The following is a 19713-nucleotide window of genomic DNA, read 5'->3' as shown; positions in this document are numbered from 1 at the left end:
GCGGTCAATAAGGACATGCCCTGTTGTCCCCTTGTCCCACTGAGACTCCAGGAAACAGAAGACAAGCACAAGTCCATTTATTGTCAGCTTTTTCCTCTACTCCATGGCCCTGGAAGTGAAAGGGTTGGGAGTACCTGCAACTGAACCTTGTAGCTGCTGCAGTCCATGCCTTGCCTTTCAGTCTTTAAGGCAGCCAGCCAGGGACCCTGGGGTCTGGCAAGCCTGAAGCAAAGACTGGATGTGGGGAAGGCTGGAGACTTCATAGGGGGTCTGCCACCTCTCTCTCTGTCACTATTTTCCAGAGCTGTTCCCATGCCTCCTGGGCAGGCTCGGGTGGTCGAGTCCAGCGTAGAAAAAGACCTGGAATTGGGAGTGAGGAGGAAGCCAGTTAGAGAGCCGAGCCTTGGAGAGGAGCCTGTGCTGAGCGAGGGCAGGCTGGACGGGGAGGGATGCCTTACCTGCCCACAGCTGCAGGCTCTGGGGCTCCACCGAGGGCCACAAGGCCAGGGGGTTGGGCGAGTAGATCGGGTTACAGAGTCTCTTTCTCTCCTTTGATTGGTTCAGACTGGACCACAGGGAGTGGGTCTTTGTCTTCACTTCACACAGGTACCTGGCCAGGGAGCAGAGGAGATTATTTTCAGGGCCCTGTTCCAAAGAGGGAGACCAGTCCCTGCTTTTGAGGGGGCCAGAGGTTGTAAGCCCCAGGCCTGCCGGTCCATATGGGTAGGACGTATGGGGGGACTGGAGGCTGACTGAAGAAGGTGCAGTCACCGCTTCTCCACCCAGAAGTTCGAGGACCGACGCCAGGGTTCGGTCAGCAGCACAGGGTCCTCCAGCCCCTCTGAGCAGGATTCCAGGGACTGCTTTTATGGAGTGCCGACAGGCAGTGTTTCCTAGCAGAGAAAGCCTTGACCGTGGAGTCAGGAAACCTGGACTCCCATCGCAGCTCCAGCACTTAAGAGCTGTGAGATCTTGAGCAGATCATTTCCTTTCCTCCTCAAGTGAGGCTGAGGCTGCCCCCTAGCTACCTGGAAAGCCCCTATGCCTCTAGTTCCTTGCCTTTCTCGCCTTCCTCCTGCCATCCCTAGAAGCTCCTCAGATCATAGAGTCGAAGTCATCTGGCCTGACCCCCTCGTTTTACAGGTGAGGAAACTGAGCCCCTTGCCCCCAACATCACAGTAAGTAGAACTGTGGGGAATACAAGTCAGCATTAGCCTCATATTTGTTGTGTTGTGTAGTTTTTAGTCATGTCCAACTCTTCATGACCCCATTTGGGGTTTACTTGGCAAAGATAGTGGAGTGGTTTGCCATTTCCTTCTCCAGCTCATTTTACAGATGAGAAAACTGAGGCAAAGAGGGTTAAGTGACTTGCCCAGGGTCACACCACTAGGAAGTGTCCGAGGCTGGATTTGAACCACCTTCCTGACTGGGTGCCTGTTGCTCTGTGCTCTATGGTGCCACCTAGCTGCCTTCATGTTACAGACGAGAATAAGAACAGGCTCTCCTTTATGAAGTGCTTTGAAGATGTGCAAAGCTCTCTCCGTAGGTGTGGTCTCATTAAATTCTCACAACAACCTTGTGAGGTTGGTGCTGTTCTCAGTTTGCAGGTGAGGAGGCTGAGGCCTGAGATGTATTTTGCTCCAAGTCACACTGCAAATTATTAGCAGAGCAGTGATTGGAACTCAGGACTCTTCCCATGGCATCACAGTGACGTCTCTGGACCTCAGAGGGCCAGCTGCTGTCCTTCTCGGGGCCGGAGCTGGGTCCTTGTTTGGGCGCAGGGTAGCCTGGCTGCCCTCCAAAGCCCCTTCCTGCTGTGCTCCTGTGATGCCGTGGTTCGTGGCCATTTGGCCTTCAGCGTGTCTTCCTTAGGCTGTGACACACAGCTTGGGTTGGAAGGGATGGGGAGGACGGAGGGGTCTCCTTGGCACCACAGCTGAGAGCGGGTTATCATAGAGAGCTAAGCTGGCGCAGTTCAGTCAGAGAAGGCTTCCTGGAGGAGCTGCATTGGGGTTTAGAAAAGGAGTGCAGAGGGGAGTTGGATGGGAGGGGCCCAGCCCAGCTCAGTCTCACCTCTCCTTCTCACTGTTGCAGAGGAAGGTGCCGAAGGGCGAGGCATAAGCGTGCTCAAACAGGGCTAGCAGCATCCCTTCCCCAAACTCCAGAGACAGCGGAAACTGACGGCTCAGCTGCCACACACAGTCCAGGAAGAGCAGGAAGATGGGCGCCTCGTGTTTGGGGCGGCCCTGGGCATAGGCTGAGTGGGCACAGCGCTGCTGAAAAGGGTGGCCAGCCTGGGGAGGAGGGCAAAGGGTGGGGGTGAGCAGGAGCCAGCCTTAAGGCGATGGTCCCAACGGCATGGGCTCCCGCCGGGGCCTGTTACCTGGATCCATTCCCGTTCCAGCAGGCTTTGGAAGCCGCGCAGCGTTCGGCACTTGGGATCCAGGATGAGCTGTGTCAGTGAGGTCACGAGGAGGGTGACATCTGTGCCCTCAGCCCCGTGTACCAGGATACAGACCCCTTCCCTGCGTGGACCCAAGAGGCTCCATCAGCAGTAGCCCCCTGCTTCCCTGTAGGGTGCCTCCCCATACCCAACCCTGACAAGTCAGGGTGATTCTATCTGGGGGTGATGAGGCATATACCTCAAGAGGTACGCTGTGGTGTACAGTGCAGTGAACAGGGAGGCAAAAGTGCTCTAGGGACATTTGTGGAGGGACAGAGCCCTCAGGGAACACTTCGTGGAGGGGGTGACACCAGGATTGACCCTGTTATCCACAGTTCCTCTCACGCCCTTTCCTGCTCTCTGTTCTGATTTCCACTATCCTGGCTCATGCCTTGCCCTCTCATCTGGACTATTTGTAATGGCCTTGTAACTGGTCTCCTGGCCTCTAGCCTCTCCCCTCCGCAATCCATCCTTCACAAGCTGCCCAGAATGGGCTTTCTAATGACCAGCTCACTGCCCTGTGTAAAACTTTTCAGCAGCTCTCTCTGGTCCTCTGCCTAGCATTGAAGGCCCTCCCTGGTCTGACCTTAACTTCCCTTTCCAGATTGATTTCACACTACGCCCCTTCCTATGCTGTTCTGGTCAAACTGGAGTGCTGGCTGTTCCTGTTTGTTAGCATTGCTGGGGGCTGGGCCTCCTATGTGGAGCATTCCCTTATCATTTGGGAGGCATTGTGCCATTGCCTGGGGGGTGGGGTTCTCATCTAGCGTCTGATGTAAGATGCTAAGCCTAGGGCATGTCCTCCTCCCCCTAGAGCAGCCACAGTCCCCCTGCCCTGTGGACCTTACCTATCCATGCCCTGGGCTGCCAGGCAGGCAATGGTCAGTGCCTCCTTAACATGCGTCAACCACCGACAGCCATCTAGCCGGCTAAGCCATCGATCCATACTCAGTGAGGGGTCTGTACAGGCCTCTACCAGACGCACAAAACTGTCCTGCAGGGGCCGACCCCTGGGGGAAAAAGCAGATTAGTCACCCCCACCCCCAAACCTGAGAAGTCTGCTCTTCAAGGGAGCCCCAACACACCTGCCTGCCTCCTCCGTTCTGGTCCTCCAGGCTTACCTCCTCCAGGCTTACCATCTTAGGTACTACCTTTTCTTGGGCACTCATCCCTAATCTGATGGCCCCTGACCTTACCCAGGTCTGCTCCAGCTCATCCCAGTGTACCCTACAATCCTTGAACTTCTCAACCAGCATTCCTTCCAATCTGATAGCTTTTCCAAAATAGGACACTCTCCATCTGTTGCAACCTTTTACACTGGTGGTGACTCCTTATTTTTCCCCCAAATCTCCAGGACAGGAGAAGAAGGAGGCATAAACTCCCTACTCCCCACTGCACTTTCCTTGGGACAGCTTAGTGGAATGGTACATAGAAGGCCTGGCCTGGAATCAGGAAGACCAGAGTTCAAATGTGGCCTCAGGGGCAGCTAGGCAGTGCAGTGGATGGAACACCAGGCCTTGAGTCTGGAGGACTAAGTTCAAATTCTAGCTTCAGACACTTATTAGCTGTGTGACCCTGGGCAAGTCACTTAACCCTGATTGCCTAAAAAAAAATGTGGTCTCAGATACTACTAGTTGTGTGATCCTGGGCAAGTCACTTAACTTCTGCCTCAATTTCTTTACCTGTAAAATGGGGATAATAGCACCTACTGCCCTAGGTTGTTGTGAGGACCAAATGAGATAATTGTAAGTGCTTAGCACAGTGCCTGGCACTTAGTAAGTGCTTTGTAAATGTTAGCTTTTATTATTATTTCCCTGACCTACAGTTAAACCCTCTATGGGTTCTCCCCCAGTTATGGTCTCCAATTAGAATGTGAGCTTGGGAACAGGGACGGTCTTGATTGTCAGTGTTTTTTCACCGTTTCCTATCCCGACCTGCCCAGCCTCTCAATGACCTTTCTTTGGTGATCTGTCCGGTCTGGACTGCTCTCTCCCAAGCTCTAAGATGTTCTTCCAACTTTTTCAATGAGTTTTGTACCTGGCTTTTGGGGCCCTTAGGTGGCACAGTGGATAGAGCACTGGGGCTTGCAGTCAGGAAGACTCATCTTAAATTAAAGTATGGCCTCAGACACTGACTAGCTGTGTGACCCTGGACAAGTCGCTTCACCCTATTTGCTTCAGTTTCCTCATCTGTAAAATGAGCTGGAGAAGAAAATAGCAAACCACTCCAGTATCTCTGCCAAGAAGACCCCAAATGGGGTCCTGAAGAGTCAGACACAACTGAAATGACTTAACAACAACCAACCTGGCTGATGCTCTTCCTCTCCATCCCATCTCCTGGGATCATCTTCAGGGACCTCAGATCTAACTGTGGCCACGCAATTCCTCAGCCTACTGGCCCCTTCCCTCTCCATCTCACCGACATGATCTTTCTTTAGATCCCGCTGCCTTTCCTTTCAGAATGATAGCACTTCAAAGACTGACAAGTTTGAAATTCCACTCAACAAACAAGTGGATGAGAATCCACTCCTTTCTCCCACACTAAACCTAATCCTTAAGCCCTACTCCGGGTCTTCAGGCCTCTCCCTGTTGTCCTCTCCTCCCCGGTCTGATTTCGTTTTCTTCAGTGCTACTTTGACGTAGTGATTTGCTGCTCATTTCCCTCCTGGACTTCACCATCATGCCCTAGGAACCTCTTCATCTCGCTAGATCCTATCAGCCCTGGAATGTACCCTATGCCCTCGGCCCCTCTAACTGAAGGGTGGGGAGCTCCTCCCAGAAGCTCCATTTAAGAAGGGCACCCCAGGAGAGCCATCTGACAGCATGCCTCTCCAATCATGCTCCTCCCCGCCATCTTTCAGGTTCCTTTTGTGTGTCGTTCCCCTTTAGATTGTAAGCTTCTTGAGGACAGGGACTACCTTTTTTTTAATTTGTATTTTCAACACTTAGCACCGTGCTTGGCACATAGGCGCTGAATAAAAATGTTAGTTGATTTATGGAAGTAGAACTACCACCTGGAATCCCTTGTCCCTGTATCACAAATTCTTATCCCTGTGTAAAGCCCCATCATCCCGTTTCGTTGCTTCCAGAGTTGTTGAAGAAATCATAAAGTCGGACGACCTAGCTGTTTACCTCTCCAGGGGCCGGTGCAGCCGCTTCCAGCCGCTGTAGGCAGCCTTGGCCTCCGTGCCGCCCCCGGTTATTCGGGCCTGTTTGACCGCCTGGGCTGAGCGGGTGTCCAACACTAAGCCCCGCCCTCCGCCCAGGGCCAGAGCTGCCTTCAGTAGCTCCTCGTCCTCTGCACAGCGTCGCCGATTGGCCCCCTGCAGGGGCTGGCTGGAGCGGAGCATCACCTTAGAATGGGATGAGTGGCCTCGCTTAGGGACCATCCCCTTAGGACCTGGGGGGAAGGCCACCCGAGTCTACTGGGAGTGAGGGGAAGGTGGGAACTGAGGAGGCTCGGGATACCAGGGAGACTGCTGGCGGTCAGGTTCGGTAGGGACAGGGTTGGAATCCATCTGGCAACCTGGGGCCAGGGATCCTGGAAGGGCTGAAGGGCTGAAGGGCTGAAGGGCTGGCGGGGAGAAGCCTAGACTCGGCAGGGGTCGGCTGAGGCAGAGATTCCACTTAAAAGTGGGTGTCTGCACTGGGTGTCTGGGTGGAACCAGGGGAGCCAGTGGAGGCACAGAGTGAGGGCGAGGCTGGGATAGTTAGGGCACTGAGCAGTTTGGGGCTGGGAGCAGAGCGGGGGGGCCGGGAGCCGTTTCCAGACTCACTGTTCCGTTGATACTATGATAGTAGCAGAGCACAGGGAAGCGGCCACCTTGGCGGAAGCGGGCGCTTCGTGCCAGGACCTCATCCCCTATCCCGCGGGGTACCACCAAGGCTGGCGGGTAGCTGGCGCACACGTTGAAGTCCCTGTTCACTGTGCTCAGGCGCCAACCGTTTGTCTGCAAGAACGGTGTGTGAGGACGAGGGGAGTCTCTCAGGCTCCCATCCAGGGAAGGCTCCCTCCCACCACAGGCAGAAATACAAGCCCTTTCCCAGTCTCCCCAAGTTCCTCCTGCAACTGCCCTCAACCCTCCGTCACTGGCACCTACCTCCAGGGCCACCTGCTGATAGAAGTGATCCGGGGGGTGCAGGTCCTCAGCTTCTCCCAGCTTCAGGCTCTGGGGCCTGTAGAAGAATGGATAGGAAGTGGTGACAGATTCCAGCGAGGACAAGGCCTTGAGGAGAAAGGCAAAAAGCACTTCTGGGGACCCCAGGCTCGACATGCAAAACCTCTCCATGCCCTTGTTGACGTTCTCACCCTTGCCACCCTCTGCCCTCCCCACCTCGGCAGTGCTCAGAAGTGGCTTTGCTGCCCAAATCCCAGCACTCCCTGCCCACCTCGATGGAGCCAGCGATGTCCAGAGTCTCCTCCAAGCCTTCTATCTCCAGCTGCAGAACGTTCAGGTCCTTACATTTCAGGGTGATGGTGCCCGAGTTTCCTGCCGCCCTGCGGGGCAAGTCAGTGGGCTAAATGGACACGTGGGAGCCAGGAGGGAGAGATGCTGGTTTAGTATAGGACTCGGGGACCAATGGAGGGTCACGGGGAGGGGCTGGGGCTAGCAGGGGAACAAGAGTGGAGAGACACGGAGGGCAGTATTGAACACAGAACAAGTAGGGGAAGGGGACGCACAGGTCAGTGGGGAAGGAGATCAGAGAGGTCTTTGGGGAAGGAGACACTGTAGGATTCAATGAAGGGACACAGGAATCGGTGGGTTAGTGAGAGGATAAGACGGGAGTCAGTGGGGAAAAGGAGACATATGAGGGGTCAGTGGAATAGAGGGAAGTGGAAGACGCATAAGAGAGTATGGCCAAGGGAGCTCAGCTCTCCTTGGACGGAGGACTGAGACCTGGCGAGGCACATGTGCCTTCCCAGCCAACATCCAACACGTCGGCCGGCGGGCTGGCTCCGGTCCCCATGTATTTCCCAGCTAAGCAGTTCCCGATCTTCCGGGGATACGCCTCAGCGCTACTAGCCTCTCCTCCCCCAGGAAGCACCCTCTCACACACACACACACAGTAGCGTCCTCTCCACCCCCCGCCGCACTCTCTTGATCCCGGCAGTCCACTTCTCTCCCCTGCGCCCAACTACGACGCTGCCCGGACCCCTTCCCCTCTCCCCTGATCCCAGCTAAGACGCTACGATGTCTCGAGCCCTTCTCACCGCTTTTCCACAGCATCCACGTTGCGCAGCAGCAGCCACAGGTCGCTAGGGCTTCCGTGCCCCGCGGACAGCAGCAGGTGGTGGCTGGTGATACACAAAGTGCCCCTCACTGGGGACTGCCCAGGACCGGGCAGAAGGAACGCCTCCGCCCGACCAGTGCGGATCAACTCCGAGAACTCCATCCTGGAAGCCCAGGGCGCAGGGCATCTGGGGGTGCTGTGGGGCGCAAAGAAAAAGAGCGGGGTCCCAGGGCGCTGCAGCCCCAGGTCACAGGCAGTCCTCTCCGCCCAAAGGGAGGACCGGGGCGGGAACCAGAGGATCCGGACGGATGGGGGGGAGGAGGGAGGACAGGAACTGCCCCCGGGGCGGTTGAAGCTTGCGATTTGGGGCTGGTTAAGGTGGCCCCACGAGGGGAGGGTTCAGGATTTCCTGAGATCTAGGAGGCTTGGGGTGCTCAGGTTTGACATTGTCCTCAAGGTGGAGGGCAAGGACAGCTCGGGCTTGGAGCCTGATTAGGGATTCAGATGTTCTCGAGCCCAGTGCACCCATCCTACCCACTCCCAAACATAGCTCTCCTCCTCTCCGCCTTGCTCGGTGAAATAATCTGCCAGGGAACTGTAGTGCATTCTCCTCCTCCTTTCCCTGGCTCACGTCGGCCCTCTGGCCTTGGAATCAGAAGCCCTGGGTCAGAAATCCTGCCACGAATTTTTAAATTAATGTGTTTTTGATATTACTCGTTTTTACATCACAGTCATTTCCAGATACATCCTTCTCCCCCCACCATCCCTTATAACAAAGAAATGCAGTTAAGCCAAAATAACATTCTTGACCGTGACAGGCAATGTAGAAGATATTTTGCCCACCTCTCCAAGGAAAGGGAGGAGGGGAAGAAATGCATTTCTCCTTCCCTTCACTTAAACCCTAGTAAGGGGTCTTTTTCCTTACACTCTTATTGTCAATGTATATGATCTTTCCCTGGCTTTGCTTACTTCCCTCTGTATCAGCTCATACATGCCTTCTCATGTTTCTTTGAATTCCTCATATTCCTCCTTTCTTACAGGGAAATGATGTTCTGTTACATTCATATACCGCAATTTAATTTGTTCAACCATCTCCCAATCAATGGGCACGCACTTCATTTCCAGTTTGTTTGTTTGAAACTAGCTGGTCCTAGGTTCTCAGGCAAGTTCTCTAAGCTCCTCAATCTCCTCTCTGAAGTGACATGGATGGACTCCATGGTCTCCAAGGTCCTTCCTAGAACTTAAATTGAGTCTTCTACGTTGGGTGCCCTCAGGGCTACCTTAAATGCTGACTGTATCTTTCAGTTTATCTGGTGGTCATCTGTTAAAGAGCGCCCCCTGGGGGCAGTTGGCTCTTCACTTGACTGTCTTGGTCCTTGATGCCTAGGGTACCACAGGGGAGCCCATCTTCAATCCTCTCCAGGAGCTTTTCAAGGTTCAGAGCCTATCTCCTCCCAGAATTGCATCTTAGACACCTACTCTGAGTATCCCAACCCAACCAGCACTTCCCACTGCCTCCCTCCAGGCTGAGACCCCATAGCCTTCCCAGGCTGTCCTTCTTCTCTAGCCTAGAACCTCACATTCTGCCTTCATCAAGTCTGGGATACTATCTCTGTGACCCCCAGTCAGGCATCCCACATTCTCCACTTCCTCATTGAGACCCCACACTCTGCCCCTGCCCCAAGCTGTTTTGGAGATGTTTCCCTCAGTGACATCCCCCACCCCCCAATCTGGTTGGGAGAGGTGGGAAGGGAAGTAGGTAGATGCCAAGGGACAGAGTCCATGTCCCCAGTGGCTCCCTGGCCCTGGAGAAGTTTCCTTTCAGAGAAGAGGGTGTCTCCTTTTGGGCAACAACAATTAAATTTGACCCTGAGGCCAGAGAAACTGAGATCCTGCTCTCCCCCCCCCACTCCCCATCCCTTTCCTCTGGGGGTCACGTGAGTTCCCATTATAGGATTCCAGGGAAATAAGCCACATACTCAATCTTACACACTCACCTCCTACTTCAGCATACTTATCCATCTGTCCTTCTCAACCGAGGGACAGACATACACATCACACCTCTCTGTTACTACCAGAGCTGCCATCACCATGTCTCTGGGGTCCTTGGCATTTGGGGCCCTGGGTGAGGAGGAAGAGCAAGAGGACTCAGAGAGCCTGGACAGCTTGAAGGCACTCACCGCCAAATTAAAACTACAGACCAGAAGGCCCTCATACCTCGAGTGGACAGCCAGGGTCCAAAGCCAAGCCTGGCGCCGAGGCCATGCCAGGACTGAACTGGGGGAACCAGGCCCTGGAGCCATCTGTGGTTTTCACACTCTGGATGACGCCCTGCAGTGGCTCAGAGAAGAGCTGGTAAGTCTGGGGCGTGGGCGTTCTGGGTAGAGAGTAGCATGAACTCACTGTCAAGGAGCCCCCATCTAAGGGAGAGATGCACAGAAGGAAGCCCCAGGCTGAGGAGGAGAGAATGCAGCCTTGCCCTTAGGGAGTCCCCAGCTTCAGGAAGCCCCTTTTTGGGACAGGCAGCATGGGGTAGCATATGTGAAAAATATTGGTTTTTGAGTTAGACACCCTAGTTCAAATCCTGGTTCAAATTTCTTCCCCTAACTATGGGACCTTGGGCAAATGACTTCACCACCTTGAGCCTCAGTTTCCTTGCCTGTCAAACGAGCCCTCTCATAGTCTATGATCCGAAGTTCTGTATGGACTTAGGGGAGGCTAAAGTCCGGAGTTCAGTGGAGATAAGGTGAGAGAAATGCAATAATATTGTGCAATATTCAGTGAAAAGAGTTAGGGTCTCCTCCCCCCCCCAGCCTGGTCCCTTGTACACAGTACGTGCTTAATAAATCTTTGTCGACAGACTGAACAGATGAGCCCCTGAATCCATTCAAGAGGCTTGGGAAATAGCACTATTGGTTGGAAGACTTGGGTCCCAGTTCCAACCCTCCCCTCCCCTGTGAGGAAGTGCTTTGTAAATCCTCCAAGGCCATAGCAATGGGAGTTATTATTATCTTTCCTGGAAGAGGAGGAAGAGGAGAGGAGAGGGTGGAGCTGAGCTTGAGAGGAAGGAGGAGCCAGGAAGGAGGGGATTTCAGGGTCAGAGACTGTTGGAGCTTCAAGGGGCTGGCCAAGTGCCTAGACACAGGATGGATGGGGGAGTGACGCCACTGCCCACAGCATCCCTGGCTGCCTGCCCAAAATGGAGGGCAGGCAGGCGGGGCCCAGAAAGCCCTGAATCCCCAACCTGGACCACTTCCCCCCAGAGGCAGATGCGGGCCCAGGACCGGGAGCTGGCAGGGCAGCTATTACGGCTGCGGTCTCGCATGCACCAGCTGAAGGTGGAACAGATCTGCAGGCAGCACCAGGAGCTGCTGGACGACGCTGAGCTGGAGGCCGAGGCCGAGGGCCTGGGCTTCGGAGAGGCTGCAGAGCTGCTGAGCCCGGGCTCCCTCCGGCCCACTCGACTCCTGGCTCCCCCACTCAGGGACATCGGCCTCACCCGGATGAACATCAGCACTCGTCGGTTCACCCTCCGCTGAGCAGGCAGGCCCTGCTGCAGGCAGCTGAGCATCCTCTGCTGTCCTCCGGGGGTGTCTGACCCCAGACCTTGGTGCTCTGCTACCTCCGGCCTGAGGGAGGGAGAGAACTGCCCAGCCTTTCCAGAGTCAGCTCTCCCCAGGTACCTAGATCAGGGGTGAGGAACCTCGAGGCTACTTGTGGCCCTCTAGGTCCTCAAGTGCAGCCCTTTGACTGAATTCAAACTTCACAGAACAAATCCCCTTAATAAAATGATTTGCTCTGTAAAACTTGGACTCAGTCAAAAGGCCACATCCAAGGACCTAGAAGACCACATGTGGCCTCAAGGCCGAAAGCTCCCCACCCCAGACCTAGATGGAGTGCCCTCAGGGTTTAGTGGGAACACTCACACTTTCTCAGGCCCTCCAATAAACACCTTCCCAGCCTGCTAACAGGCTCCCTGGTGTGGTCTCCCAGTGCTACTCTAATACCTTGTCACTGTGGGAGAGATAGAGGACACCAGGTGTGCATGTTTTTGAGGAAGACATGTCTCTGACCCAGAAGCCCCTAGCTTTTCTCTTTCATTTAGCTCTGTGTCTGTTCTTTGTCTTGTCATCTGGTTTTTCGTTTTTGGTTCTGTGTGCATATGGCTGTCTGTTTCTCCAGGCTCAGTCTCTCAGTATATTTCCATCTCTGTCACTCTCTCTCTCTCTATCTATCTCTATCTATCTATCTATCTCTCCCTCCTTCCCTCCCCTTTCTGTCTTTCCTTTTGTACTTATATCTCAAGCCTCCATTGTTTCTCTCTCTCTCTCTCCCTCCCTCCCTCTCTCTCTCTCTCTCTCTCTCTCTCTCTCTCTCTCTCTCTCTCTCTCTCTCTCTCTCTCTCTTTCTCTCCCTGTAGCTTTGGTTTCTGCTGTTCACCTCTCTGTCTGACTTTCCGTCTTTGGCTTCCTTTCCCTCCCCCATTTCCTGCCCCCCTCCCCCGCCTCAGTTGAGGTGAGCAGAACCAGCATCAGTTTCCACCTTTCAAACCCCAACAATATGTCTGTGGTATCCTCCCCCCCCCGCCCCGTCACCCACCCCTCTCCTTTCCTCACAGCTTGGCTCAAGGTGAAGGGGCGGGAGCTGTTTGTCTCGCAGGAATGGGTCACTCTAGCTTGGATCAGCCATGGCAGGGTTCATTGGGTCCAGCTGGGGCTCAGCCAGCAGGCAGTCCATCTCTACCCCTTACAGAGCTAGGTGTATGAGTTGGGATTCCCGTCTTCTGTCGGCAATGAACATAGATGGGGAACGTCTTGTTTTTGGGGGGTGCATCTTTCCCACAACATTGCCAGTGTCCGCTTGGTGTCACCAAAAGAAAGTCAGTGCTAAAAGGACCCTTAGAGACCATTTTGTCTGAAGGAGGTAGGGTGATACAGTGGAAAGCATGTAGATTTTGAAATCAGAGGACCTGGGTTCAAATCCTGGCTCTGCCACCGACTACTTGTACAATCTGAGGCAAGTCATTTAATTCCTATGACTCTATTAGATTGTAAACTCCTTGAGGGCAGGGGCCGTCTTTTGCTTCTTTTTGTATCTCCAATGCTTAACACAGTGTCTGGCACACAGTATTTGCTTAATAAATGTTTATTGACTGACTTACTGTTTGGACCAGGTGGCCTATGTGGTCTTTCATCTCTAAATCTGTGATTTTCTGAGTTCAATCCTTTATCTTGCAAAGCTGGAAATGGAAACTCCAAGATAAGCTCACACTGCAAGCCAATGGCAAATTAGTTGATGCGAGGAGGGGGTGGGGGGCATAGAGCGGGAGATTACTGCCATCTGTGATACCTCCCTCAACCCCACCCCCTTCAGCCTGTATGCTCCCAACGGCCTCTTCTCCCCAGAACCCTAGACCTTTCATTCTGAAAAGGTCCTTAGGGATCATCTCAGCGCGTGGTCCCCAGACTATCAAGGGATACATGACTGGATTCCCGGGTGGGGGGAAGGGGTCCATGAATTTCAATGGGAAAGAGCCATCTCTATTTTTACCACCTTCTAAGTGACATTTATCATTTCTTTCAATGGTGATTTAAAAAAAAACCAAAGTCTAAGAAGGGGTCCATAGGTTTTACCAATCTTCCAGAGGGGTCCATGACACAATAAATGCTAAGAAGCCCTGATCTTATCCAACTAGCTCATTTTATAGAAGAGGAAACAGCCCCAGAGAGGGGAAGTGACTTACCCAAAGTCACACAGCTAACAAGTAATAGAGACAGGACTGCAACCTGGGTCTTTTGACACCAAATCCAGGACAATTTCACCATCAAATACTCTCTATGGTGTGTCACCCTCTTTCCCCACCCATGTATATTAGGAATTCCCTGGGAACCCCTGTGACCACAGCTCCCTACTATCAGGCCCCTGGATGCTGGGAGGGGCGTGGCTGGCTCTGTTGTTTTTGGCTTGTGGTTGAGGGAGGGCCTGACTGGGGTTCTGGGGGTTGGCTGCCGTCTTCTTTCTCACTCACTCTCTCAAGAGGAGGCAGGAAGTTGGGGTTGGACGTGGGCTGGGTGCTGAGAAGGCAAATTGAGGCAGCGACAAGGCCCCAGGAGCCTCATCCATCCTCTGGGTGGTGATGGGGCCACTGGACCAGAAGGACCATGTGAACCAGGCTCAGTGAACATATCAGGCAGGAGCCCACCATAGGCAGGTAAGGAAAGAGTGCACAGGGCTTAAGGAGGCTTTCAAAGGGAAAGGCAGCAGCCCCTAAGGTGATGGCAAGAAGGACCAGAGAAAGGTCTTGAGAGAATTTCAGGCTTCCATCTCACTGGCCATTGTAGGACACTAGTCTAATAAGACTGTGACATTAATCAATGCGCACCCTGACAAGCCCTGAGGGTATTATGGTACCACTACGCCATGGGGCACAGTGGCATTGGCCCTATGAACAGGCCCTACAGAGACCCTACCATAGTCCCACAGATCCCCAACTTGTCTCTGGGGACCCCCAACCTTGATCTTGTGAGAACCTTGTTACCAGCCCCATGGGCACCCCAACAGTTCCACAGTCACTGTGACAGGGCTCTGTGGACATCCTGATGCCAGCCCCACAGATGCCCTGGGGGCAAAAGCTGCCTCCTCAAAGAACAGTTTGGGGAAGTCCCTGAAACTGTACTGGGTAGCAGGAGAGATGGATTTGGAGACAGAGGAGCTAGGTTCCAGTCTCAATAGGGGCACTGTCACAAGTGTGACCAGGAGCCAGCTGATAGAGGGAAGAGAGCTGAGAAGCTTTATACTGTATCTGGCATCTTGGGAGGGAGGTGAGTAACAAGCTGGGACCTAAAATGACCCCTGATCACCACATCAGGTGAGACTAGATGAGATGGGGCCTTTGGGATTTCCCCAACACCTTATTAATGAATATTTGTAGACTCCTGGAACTTGGTGACCGGCTAGTTCAGACTTATTCTCATTTGGTAGAAACTGAGACCCAGAAAGGAGCAAGGAGTTGTCACATGGCTAATTAGTGGCAAGGATGGGGTTCAACCCAGGCCTTCTCACTTTGCTCATAGCGATTCTCCCAATGTGGTAAAGGGTGGAGAGGATTTAGCAAACTTGGATTCAAACCTGCTTCTGACGGACGCTCATTTCCTCGTCCCCCAACTCTCCTGGACTCTAGTCCAAATGAGGGATTTGGGCTAGAAGGTCTCTAAGATCTCTCCTGGTTCTGGATCTGTGATCCCAGAGGCAGGGAGGAAGCCAGAGCTTTACTTTCTTGCGTGGGTTTGATGAACGGAGGAAAATTCCATCAGGAAGCTTAAGGGAAGGACTTGATGGGGTCAGAATCCTGCAGGAAAGAGACCTAGGCACTGCAGCGCCTTAGCGGCAGATTTCTGACGTGGGATTGAAATTGTTCATGGAAAGACGGCCCCAAAAGGCCAGGCGCGGGAAGGGAGGAAAGGAAGGAAGAGAGGCTATTTTAAATTGGGGTGGGGAGAGGGTGAGGGGCATGACTGGCAGTGAGAGTTTGACCCTGGAGTTCCTATGGAAAGTTTCCTTCTCCACTGGAAGCTGGCTAAGGAAGTCTTGTGACCAAACCCCCGTAGGGCTCCAGAGGATTAAAGTTATCCGATCTCATCTATGTGCAATCCCTTTGATTTTCTATCACCTTCCCTTAGTGGCCTTTCCAAACCTCCCCACCCCCACCACCTCAACCTCCCTACCCCACCAGGGACGGTCTTAGCAGAGGCCCTGGCCTACTACCTTACTGAGAGTTTCATCATCTCTCTCCCCTCGGGTGAGGCCTAACTTCAGAGAGGCTTGGTCTCCCAACCACTTGGACATTGGCCCCACACCCACGATCATTATCGGTCTCCTAAGCCAAACCAAGAGAGAACTCTGGACAGGACAGGTTGGGTTCAGGTCCATGGTGTAGAGGAAAGAGTATGAACCTGGAATCAGAGGGCCTGGGTTCAAATCTCCATTGTGCTACTTACTACCTCAGGTGAATCATTCCTCATCTCTGGGGCTCAGTTTCCTCCTTTGTAAAATGAGGGGGTTGAACCCAATGACCTCAAGGTTGTTTCCAGTGCTAAAACTTAATCTTCGATCTATGTTCCTAAGTCTCACCTTTGTGACTACTGTGATCATCTTTGGACAACCCCACCCCCACCCCTTCCTAGGGTTGTGTTGTTGTGAGAAAAAAACCTTCCAAGTGTCAAAGAAGCAAGATTAGAATGTGAGTGGTAGACAAAACTTCAGGGAATGGAGGGTGCCAATTTGGGGCACGGGGGGAAGCCCCCACTGTTCCCAATCCTTTTGAAGTGCCATCTGCCTTGGGGCCCTCCCTGCCCACTCTCCACCCCCACTGGAGTTTTCTTCAAAACACAATTTCCGCAGAGGTGTTCTTGCCCTGATAGTAGAGTACAGAGGAATTAGCACTAAACTTGGGGGCCTGGAAACCAGGGTCCGAGTGCTGCTTCAGACCTTCAGTAGCTATCTGAACGTCGCTTCTCTGGGAGCCAGGCTAAGTGTCTTCATTGCTAAAATGGAGGTGAGAGCCCTGGCAACTGCAGATGATGTTGAGGAGAAGATGCTTTGTAAGCCATAGAGATCGAGGGAGGCGGCGGTTTAAGGCACCATTACTATGGCCAATCGCTTTCCTCTCCCAAGTTGTGGGGAGGGACAAAAATGACCTTGTACGGAATTTCTCGAGGGAACGTGCCTGTTCGTATGTGTTTGACGTGGGCCTCACTGGGGACTGTGATGGGGAGAGCAGTAGAGTTGGAGGAAAAGGGCCTGGTACCCAATTCAAGCCCAGCTGCCTTTAATTCCTGGGAATCTTTAGGTACGGCCCTTCCCCTCTTTAGGCCTCAGTTTCCTTATTTGTAAAATAAGGAAATTGGACAAGGTAACCATGAATTTCCCTCCTCGCTCAAAATCTGGTAGTTGATGGTTCTGTAATATTCTGCTCTAAGATTTCTTCTGTCTCTTAAACATTGTATTCTAAAGCCCCTCCCAGATATCAGTAAGTCAATCAATAAGCATTTATTAAGCACCTACTATGTGCCAGGCACTCTGTGACGAGGATGCAAAGGAAAGCAAAGAGGCAGCTAAGTGGCGTTTGCCAGCTCTGGAGTCAGAAGGATCTGAGTTCACATCTGACCTCAGATACTGACTGGCTGTGTGACCCCGGGTAAGTCACTTAACCCTGATTGCCACCCAAAACAACAACAAACATACAAAAAAGCAAAAACAAAAAATAAAGAAAGGAAAAATATAATTCCTCCTTTCAGGGAGTCATAGTCTATTCTGGGAGACAAGGTGTGAGTAACTATGTACAAACCAGCTACGTTCAGGATATAGAGGAGATAATTAGCAGAGGAAAAGCACTAGCATTAAGAAGGATTAGGAAAGGCTTCCTGCAGAAGGGAGGATGTCATCTGGGACTTGAAGGAAGCCAGGAGCTGGAGATGAGGGGAAGAGTATTCCAGGCATGGGGGACGGGCAGAAAAAATGCCTGGAGTCTGGACGTCCTAAGGACCTTTCCGGATGTTGCTTTCTCTGTTCTAAGTTCTATGTTCTATGAATTCTATCAGATGGAGAGTGAGTCTTTAGAGATGGAGGTGGGGATTGGGAAAGGAGCCTTTCAAATGCCATCCCCCGTGTACTGGGGAGACTAGGTGGGAGGCAATGGGACCTGGTCCTGTTGAGATCTCAGCAACGCAAGGCAGGGCAGGACAGGGCTCCAGACTTTCTTCCCTACCTGGCTGAAGTCCACCATTCCAACCACATTCCTCTGGGGTTGGTAGCACCCTGCTTGGGCTTCGGTTGCCTGGAAAGGTGGGAGAACCAGATCTCTGGGACTCAGGGCAGCATGAGCCCATGGCTCTCCAAGGGAAGGTAGGTGAAGCAGGGGTAGGGCCCTGATGCCAAGGGGAGGCTCTCACGCCCAAACCCTCTCTCCTCCACCCCGCATCTCCACACCGACTGGTAGCAAGGCTTCTCTCCTCCCTGTCTCTTCACATGTGCCTTTGCTGAGTCTTTGCCTTGCACCTGAAGCTGCTTCCTGTGTGCTTTCTCTGAGAACACTCAGGGCCAGACTGGGAGCCATCCAGGGCGAGGGCAGGGGAAAGGGTTTGAAATACCAACAACTCTAGCCTAAGGGCATTCCTTTTACATAGGAACACACACACCAGCGTCAAATACCCTCATTCCAAGCACAGACTCGTGGACTTACAAATACATAATTACCATGTGTGTAACATATAATCACCCATGAGTAACAACCAAAGCATCTGTATGGCGTAACACACACGGGCAAACATGGGCATGTGGCATTGTACACGTGGCGTCATACATGCAAACTGGTACAGAGACACATGGAATTGGAAACACGTTACGTAGACTCAAGGAATTTCTATTCAGATGTTGGTTGAACGAGACAGTCCTGGGGTCTTTCCCAGCTTGAAGATTCTAAGGAAATAAACACATTACATACTCATCCCCACTAATCTAGTCCTACCCATATGTGTTCCTCTCTCCAACACAGACTCAATATATTTGCACGTAACGACACGCTTGAAGTCAAACACACCTTATAACATTATACATACAGACATGCTCCCCTCTGCATCATTACTTTCCTCCCCCATCTCATGTGTAGACAGAGAAGTTACCTACCTATTCATACACAACTCCCTATGCACACCCACAGCCACATGTACACATGCATCATGAATCATGCGGCAATAACAATGAGGTCTAATACTCCAACAAAACTTTAAAGTTTTCACCTTGACATTCACTGTTTCCATCTATATTTCGAGTTCCTCCTGTCCTTTGCCTTTCTCTGTATCCTCAGCGATTAGCACAGTGCCTGGCATGTAGTAGGCGCTTAATAAATGTTCACTGAGTGAGCGACTGACTCCGATCCTCGGTACATTCTATGGGGCAGGCAGGGCAAATATTTTCACCATTTCACAGATGAGAAAGTTCAGGCTCAAAGATGAGTCACTTATAATCACAAAGCAAGTTAGTTGCGGATCTGGGACCGAGGGCTGTGTCTACCATCTCTCCTAGGCACACCTTCCCCATTGTACAATGTGGGCCCATGTGCCCACACGGGTGTGTTCAGACACGGCAGCTTGTCAAGACTGAACATAAATATGGGTCTTTTCAGGTGCAAAGGGGCAGCTAGGTGGCACAGTAGATACAGAGCCGGGCCTGAAGTCAGGAAGACCTGAGTACAAACCCGGCCTTGGATACTTATTAGCTGTGTGACCCTGGGTAAGTCACTTAACCCTGTTTGCCTCAATTTCCTCATCTGTGAAATGAGCTGGAGAAGGAAAAGACAAACCACTTTAGTATCTTTGTCAAGAAATGACTCAAATGGAGTCACGAAGAGTCAGACACGACTGAACAACAAATTTTAGGTACCGATGTTCCCCATTGTCCCAGGCTCTATCTTTTAGCCCCAGTCCTAGGGGAGAGCCCTAGACATTTGCTCCTACATCCTAGGATTCCAATGTTCTCTTAGACAGTCTGCCCTCAGCCCAGATCCGGGACTGCTCATCTTCAATCTTTCCGCAGCCTTAAGTCCCCCAACCCAATCCAATCCTTTCTCCAGATCTCTGCAAAGGCCAGTCCCTCCTGCTGTTGGCTTAGTTCCTCTTTCCTTCCCCTGGCATTTTAGTGGGTTACAGACTCAAACTCAGAGCTTAAGTGGAATAGTGGATAGAGTACTAGGCCTGGAGGCAGGAAGACCTTAGTTCAAATCCACCCTCAGACATTTACTAGCTGTGTGGCCCTGGGCAAGTCACTTAACCTCTCTCAGCCTCAGTTTCTCCAGCTGTAAAATGGAGCATAACAATACCAATCTCCCAGGGTTGTTGTGAGGATCAAATGAGATATTTGTTACTGTTTTTAATAATATTTTATTTTTCCCAATTACCTGTAAAGACAATTTTTAACATTCATTAAAATTTTTTTTTAAGTTCTATCTACATCCAGAGAAAGAACCATAGAGTCTGAATGCAG

General features: G+C 52.3%; 3 protein-coding genes across 4 annotated transcripts in view; 2 read left to right on the top strand and 1 right to left on the bottom strand.

The window, feature by feature from the left end:
- Positions 1 to 61: 61 nt before the first annotated feature.
- On the bottom strand, positions 62 to 8293 carry LOC114044754 (myotubularin-related protein 9-like). The gene is made up of 10 exons (XM_027864413.1): positions 7655 to 8293; positions 6832 to 6940; positions 6543 to 6668; positions 6219 to 6392; positions 5575 to 5795; positions 3292 to 3453; positions 2384 to 2525; positions 2074 to 2294; positions 459 to 610; positions 62 to 360 (listed from the first exon to the last, which is right to left on the bottom strand). Exons 1-10 carry the CDS (start codon positions 7834 to 7836, stop codon positions 260 to 262), a joined length of 1590 nt encoding a protein of 529 aa, XP_027720214.1. The 5' UTR covers positions 7837 to 8293; the 3' UTR covers positions 62 to 259.
- Positions 8294 to 9747: 1454 nt separating this feature from the next.
- FAM167B (family with sequence similarity 167 member B) lies at positions 9748 to 11437 on the top strand. Its single transcript, XM_027864608.1, has 2 exons — positions 9748 to 10029; positions 10938 to 11437. The coding sequence occupies exons 1-2, from the start codon at positions 9766 to 9768 to the stop codon at positions 11211 to 11213; spliced, it is 540 nt and encodes a 179-aa protein (XP_027720409.1). The 5' UTR covers positions 9748 to 9765; the 3' UTR covers positions 11214 to 11437.
- A 2266-nt stretch (positions 11438 to 13703) lies between these two features.
- LCK (LCK proto-oncogene, Src family tyrosine kinase) overlaps positions 13704 to 19713 on the top strand; it is a 30099-nt gene continuing 24089 nt past the window's right edge. The window contains exon 1 of one of the 2 annotated variants that reach the window (XM_027864492.1): positions 13704 to 13885. The gene's annotated coding sequence lies outside the window, so the exon portion shown is untranslated. Of the gene's footprint in view, positions 13886 to 18928; positions 18964 to 19713 lie in introns of those variants that run through there. The other variant, XM_027864493.1, reaches the window with a different exon arrangement.

This window comes from Vombatus ursinus, unplaced genomic scaffold, assembly GCF_900497805.2.
Source record: "Vombatus ursinus unplaced genomic scaffold, bare-nosed wombat genome assembly UNPS02014775.1, whole genome shotgun sequence".
NCBI lineage: Eukaryota > Metazoa > Chordata > Mammalia > Diprotodontia > Vombatidae > Vombatus > Vombatus ursinus.
Note: the sequence above shows the minus strand (reverse complement) of the source record. Positions and strands in the feature narration are given on the sequence as shown.

Bases quoted from the DNA above. Each gene is read 5' to 3' on its own strand.
- FAM167B (XM_027864608.1), top strand. From the start codon at position 9,766: ATGTCTCTGGGGTCCTTGGCATTTGGGGCCCTGGGTGAGGAGGAAGAG. The intron at 10,030-10,937 runs GTAAGTCTGGGG...ACTTCCCCCCAG, and splicing joins AGTGGCTCAGAGAAGAGCTG to AGGCAGATGCGGGCCCAGGA.
- LOC114044754 (XM_027864413.1), bottom strand. From the start codon at position 7,836: ATGGAGTTCTCGGAGTTGATCCGCACTGGTCGGGCGGAGGCGTTCCTT. The intron at 611-2,073 runs GTGAGACTGAGC...CTCCCTGGCCAG, and splicing joins TGCAACAGTGAGAAGGAGAG to GTACCTGTGTGAAGTGAAGA. The intron at 361-458 runs GTAAGGCATCCC...TCCCAATTCCAG, and splicing joins GAGCCTGCAGCTGTGGGCAG to GTCTTTTTCTACGCTGGACT.